The sequence below is a fragment of the Pleuronectes platessa genome, chromosome 3, assembly GCF_947347685.1.
Source record: "Pleuronectes platessa chromosome 3, fPlePla1.1, whole genome shotgun sequence".
NCBI classification, from domain to species: domain Eukaryota; kingdom Metazoa; phylum Chordata; class Actinopteri; order Pleuronectiformes; family Pleuronectidae; genus Pleuronectes; species Pleuronectes platessa.
Window position 1 is genome coordinate 2,553,004 of NC_070628.1, and position 5,954 is coordinate 2,558,957.

General features: G+C 43.0%; 1 protein-coding gene across 1 annotated transcript; it reads left to right on the forward strand.

Moving 5' to 3' along the window:
- Nucleotides 1-277: 277 nt before the first annotated feature.
- On the forward strand, nt 278-5,804 carry LOC128436938 (B-cell receptor CD22). The gene is made up of 12 exons (XM_053418891.1): nt 278-483; nt 899-985; nt 1,137-1,493; nt 1,584-1,811; nt 2,563-2,919; nt 3,008-3,211; nt 3,764-4,021; nt 4,128-4,397; nt 4,512-4,593; nt 4,975-5,035; nt 5,381-5,568; nt 5,657-5,804. Exons 1-12 carry the CDS (start codon nt 426-428, stop codon nt 5,718-5,720), a joined length of 2,214 nt encoding a protein of 737 aa, XP_053274866.1. The 5' UTR covers nt 278-425; the 3' UTR covers nt 5,721-5,804.
- The last annotated feature ends 150 nt before the right edge of the window (nt 5,805-5,954 follow it).

The window sequence follows — 5,954 nt, forward strand, 5'->3', positions numbered from 1 at the left end:
ATGTAAGTTTGCATAATTATGACCTTTTACAATGTATTTTTATGACCCAGTCTTCATATGGACTGGAGCTGTAATTGAACAGGAACTTACTTCTAACATGAGATTAAAAGAAAGAATAATTCAACATGTTTTTTTAAGTCCAGTCTCAAGAAAGTAAAGAAAGTGTTTGATTCACTGTCAGGCTGCAAAACTACTCTCACCACGAATGAAATATATATATTTGAATAAGTTCAGGCATCATTTCTGAATAACGAGGGGATTTACTGGTGTTTGTCCGTTCATGCATGTTAATGATGTAAAGAGGAAGGAAGCCAAGGTCTCAACTGATCTATTTCTATCTCTTATCGTGTCTGGCTGACAAACATCATTTCTCAAGAGTGGAATCTAGCTGCTGATGAGGCTTCACCACAGAGACGTGAGAAACAATGATGGGTTTGAGAGAAGCAGCGAGTTGCTTTGTCATCTTCCTTCTTTCTGTGTCAGGTACGTCTACATTTACAGGAAAGCACTTTGTGTTGTATCCTGTTTGTAAGAAAAGTGTTTGAATAATTGTTCCAGTCTTTCTCATGGTTCCACCTTCTTCATGTTTGGGCTTTTCCTGCATTTCTCTTAAATTACTTTGAGTTAATATGAAGTTTGGACAAAAACGTTATTGTGAAGATATCACTTTAGTCTCTGCTCTGCGTAGAGATGATGTTATTCTGAGTTTCTAGATATTGTTATGCCTCAGTGCCGGTGACACCCAGTGACCTCAGGCATCTTGTTTTCAGGTCGTCTCGTTGTCTGATTCTTGTGAACACAATATCTCAAGATCCCTTTGAGGGAGTTTCTTCAAATTTGGTTCAAATGTTCATTACTTGGACTCAAAGATGAACTGATGAGGTTTTGGTGGTTGAAGGTCAAGGTCACAGTGGCCTCATGAAACCTGTTCCTGGCCTCTCGATCATGATGTTTCTAGTCTGTCTTTGGAGAATTTCCTCAAAATGTAAGTGTAAATATGAACTAATCACATTTCAAAGCTCAAACGTCACAGTGACCTCATATGATTCTGAAAGAGGAACACAGACTGAAAATGCTCTGGTTGGTGGAGGCATCCTACAGCAGGGTGGTAATTCTATTTTGTGCTGTGGTTACAGTGGTGCAGGGTGAGGATCCCTGGGGAGTGAGGTGCACTCCGACTCAGATCTGTGCTGTAAAAGGATCGAAGGTGCAAATACGCTGCTCCTACTGGCACCCATCCAGAATAGATGACCTTGATGTTGCAGTGGAGAAAACTTTCTGGTTTACTAAAGTGCAGGATGGTCAACCTGTGGATCTGAGATCAGCCTCTGAGTACACAGGTCGTGTGAAGTATGACTGTGGAAACAAGGCCTGCACTCTGACCATCACAGACCTGAGAGACAGCGACTCTGATGTGTACCAGTTCAGGTTCACAACAAACCAACCTACTGGGAGTTTAACTGGTTCACCTGGAGTCTCCTTGTCTGTCACTGGTAACATTTCAGTTGGAAACAGTGAATCTATGGTTTGTTTATGTGGACAGCTCTGTCTAAAATGATGTGTGTGTTTCTTTACTTACACAGGAGTCCAGGTGCTCACCACAAAAATATCAGCTTGCAAGACGTATGACTGTTCATGGTCACATGTGGAGTGTCAAACCAGTTGTTCTCCAACTCCTAGTCCGTCCTACATCTGGTACAAGAACGGACAAAAGACATCGGGAGAAAAATCTTATACAGCCTACTTTTATTCAAGAGACAGTATTTCCTGTGCTGTGAGAGGCCACGAGGATTTCCCCTCTGCTCCAGTGTGTGAGTTTACTTCTTCCAATGACCAATGATGTTCTGCTCTTTAACCTTCTGAGCTCAAACACTGACGAGAGTCAGAAATGGACTTGAGGGCTGATGCAGAGTAAAACAAATCTGACACATCAGCTGACATATCATATATTAAAAGAACATTGTCATTGATTCATAAGATGTTTGTTATCAAACCTTTATGATAAATATTCTGCAGTCAAACAATGAATTTGAATGACTCCAAACTAGAGTGGGAGTAGCAGTAGAGCACATTCCTCCACCAAGGCCCAACAGTCCATTCAATTCAATCAAGCTGCTCTATATTTCACACACTCCTCGATATCAGGCCTCTAAATATGTCGGATCTTTTCCATCAAGATCCATGAATTTGAATCTGGAAAAAAACATGGACATTTTGAAAAACACTTCTTGCAATGCTAAAGAAAGTAAAAATAAAATCCTGGATCTGCACCAACATCTTTCCAGGAATTGTTGTGTTATTGTGCAGGCACACCAACCAGCCAACGAACTAGGGTGAAAACATAACCTCTGGGTGGAGGTGATGAAAGCAAATCACAAATACAACCACAGATGTAGATCTGGAATTCAAAACATCATTGTCTTTACTGTAAAGCTAAATGTAGCATCTTTTCTGCATTGTTTATTTCCTGACATGGGAAACAGTCATCTGTGAATTATTGTTAAATACAGCAGTAAAGATTATAGTTCTCATGGTGATAGTCAAAAGGTTTTTGTTTTTCAGGTGTCCATGGAAATTCATGCAACAGAGTGAATTACATCGACAGGAACATCTGTGCCTTTAAAGGCTCCTCAGTGGACATCTCTTGCAGTTACAGCAGTCACTATAATCCTATCACATCTAAGTCCTGGTTGGTTGCTGAGCGTGAGGATGTGCAGCTGCATCGTCCTCAAGCTGTGGACTTACTCAACGACCCAGAGTTCACAGCTCGTGTTCAGGTCCTTGATCCAGAGCCAGGGCGCTCCACTCTGAGAATAATGAACCTGAGACTGAGCGATTCAGCCCAGTATCGCTTCACATTCAAATGGAAGTGGTTTGAATGGAACAGAAGTTTCCCTGGCACAACTCTGACTGTCACAGGTACTGAGGAACACTAAGTCACTGTGTTGTTCACTGGTTCTCAACCTGGGGTCCCACAGCTGCTTCTATGTGTGTCTCCTGTTGACAGATCCAGATGTTCAGGTGATCTGTTCTCCGATTGGTCCAACACTGACTTGTCACAGCAGCTGTCTTCTCTCTGGTCGTCCCTCCTTTGTCTGGTTCAAGAATGGAAGAGAAATTCACGGGGAAACGTCTCCAACTTTCAGGGGATTCCTTCACCCTGAAAACAACTATTCCTGTGCTTATGAGCATCACCACTCGTCCCCTGTGTGTGAGTTGACTCCAAAATGTCCAAAGTGGAAACTTGACAGGTTTAGCCTGGTGTTTTTCTATAGTTTAATAATCGTAAAATTAAATCCCTTGAAAAGAACAAATTAAACTTAGTTATTAAAGCACTTTTCATATCCAACAGAATATAGACTAAGAGCAATAAAGCAAATAGAACCGATTCTCCTCACCCATCCACACACAGAGAAAGACAAGATAACAGGAAGTGAGAGAAAGCTTGAATCACAGTGGCTCATCTTCCATTTTCACTTCCAGTTTTCCCTTCATATTTTGCATGTATGTGAACAGGACACATGCAAATCCCACTCAATGATTCCTGAGACAGAGGTGACATGTTCAGTTTTGTGAAGTCTGTAGTTAATACAAACAATAATTACTTGGTTAAAACTACTGAACACTAAAGGGGCCGTCCTGTGTCCAAAGTAAATCAAACACTCTTCTAAAGATGCTGAGAACCAGGGACGACTGCAAACTATTAAAAGACTATATTCTATGAAGCCACATTCTCATGTAATGATGTGATTATATCCTGCAGATGCTCCGAAGGTTCCTTTAGTGCAGCTGAGTCAACCTGGAGACATTCTGAAGGACAGCTCAGTGTCTCTGACCTGCAGCAGTGATGCTAACCCACCCCCTGCATACACCTGGTACAAGGAGAACCAGACTTTGCTCAACAGAGCAGCTCAGCTGGTTTTCAGCTCCATTCTGTTGTCTGACTCTGGAGAATATTACTGCACAGCTGAGAATGCGCTGGGGAAGACAACGTCTAAACGTGTCTTAATAAATGTGAAATGTGAGTAAATATTTAGAAATATTCAAAAGCCGAGATGTTTTGCACATCTTCAAAATTCCAGATGCTGCAACATTCTTCAAATACATTAAAATCCATGTAAATCCAGACGCTCCAAAGCCTCCCTCTGTGTCAGTGAGTCCCTCTGGTAAGATCATGGAGGGCAGCTCGGTGACTCTGACCTGCAGCAGTGATGCTAACCCAGCAGCTAACTACACCTGGTACAAGAGAAGTGGAGATAAACAAGTTCAACCAACAGCATCAGGACAAAACTTCACCATCACTGATATCACAGCTGAACATGGTGGAAAGTATCAGTGTGAGGCCCAGAACACACACGGACGTAGTAACACCACCTTACATCTGACTGTTGGAGCAGGTGAGTCATGTGAAGTCCTCACACCTCTAAAGGTTCTGGAGCTGTGGATTGACTTCAGCGCCGAGTCAAACATCCTGCAACATTCCCTGTTCATCCATTGTGTGATTTCTCCAGGTGCTTGGAAATCAGCAGTGACTGGAACAACCACAGCTCTTCTCCTGGTGGTCATCCTCCTCACTGTCTTCCTGTGGATCAGGTGACACAGTCACACAGTGACACTACTGAATAGAGACATACAGTTCATGATAAGACCTCACCAGCAAGTGTGACTAGAGGCTGGATTTTCAAAATAAAAGCCCCCACATCGTTCGAGGACAGAAACCTTTTGCATATCACAAGAATACAAACTACCACAAACACAAACCAAGTTCTAGTACACACCCACACACACACACACACACACAGACATTGACTCCTCACACTGCTCGCCTCTCTCTCTCTCTCTCTCTCTCTCTCTGTGTCTCTCTCTCCCTCTCTGTGTCTCTCTCTCCCTCTCTGTGTCTCTCTCTCTCTCTCTCTCTCTCTCTCTCTCTCTCTCTCTGTTCATCCAACTGTTTATTTCTTTCCTCCCATCTAGAAGAAACAAGTCCTTCACACAACAGCGTGAGTGCGGTGAGAGACCAGAAGACAGAGCGCAGGTAAATGAGTAGTTTCATTTCAAAGCACTTGATCTCCACTCTTCAAGGCTGCCTCATTAACCGGTGGAGTTCTGCATCATTGTGATTTGATGAGAAGGGTCAGACCATGAAGGTCTTGGGAGGTCATATTCCTTTACTCTAACAAAAAGATTAAACTGGTTGGAGGAGGCGCACAACTGAAGAGCAGTAAATCTAGTTAGGGAGTGATTCTAGTTATGCTGCCATCACAGTTTGATCAGCAGAGTAGGATCAGGCCCACAACAAAGAGAAACTCTCAGTTCCCAACAGAGTTAAAGAGTAAGACACAGATTCCTGATCCCAGCTCGTATTTTACTGTACGACCAGATTCCAGCTGCGGCACACACACGACCAGCAGAGCAGCACCATGAGGTCCACTACGCCAGCGTCTGCTTCACCCAGAACCGGGCAGATGACCTCTACTCCAACATAGGTCGAGTTCAACCCCAGAGGGAAACTGAGGAAGACGAGGAGGAGGCTGAATACAGCGCTGTTCGATTTGACAGTGCAACAGGGTGAGCAGCTCCACACGGGAACATTTTCATCTCTACACTTATTGAGGTTAAAAACTGTGGGCGTGAGTGGTTTATTCTGCCTTCACAGAACAAGACGTGAAGAAGAGGGGGACGATTCATCTGCAGTGTACAGCACAGTCACCAAACACTGAAGAGACACAACGTGAATCTGTTGTTTATATGTGGATTTTACATTATCACAGAACCAGGAGAAATAAAACATATAGACATGTGCAGTGTTTGTAAAGGTTTGTTTTCTTTCTTGATGGGTTGGTTAACCCAGATTACAAATTCTCTCACTTCTCACTTTGGAAGCCACGAAAGTTAAAGATAAGAAAGTTGTTCTTCTTCTCCCATAACTGAAAATATTTCCCAGACTCAACCAC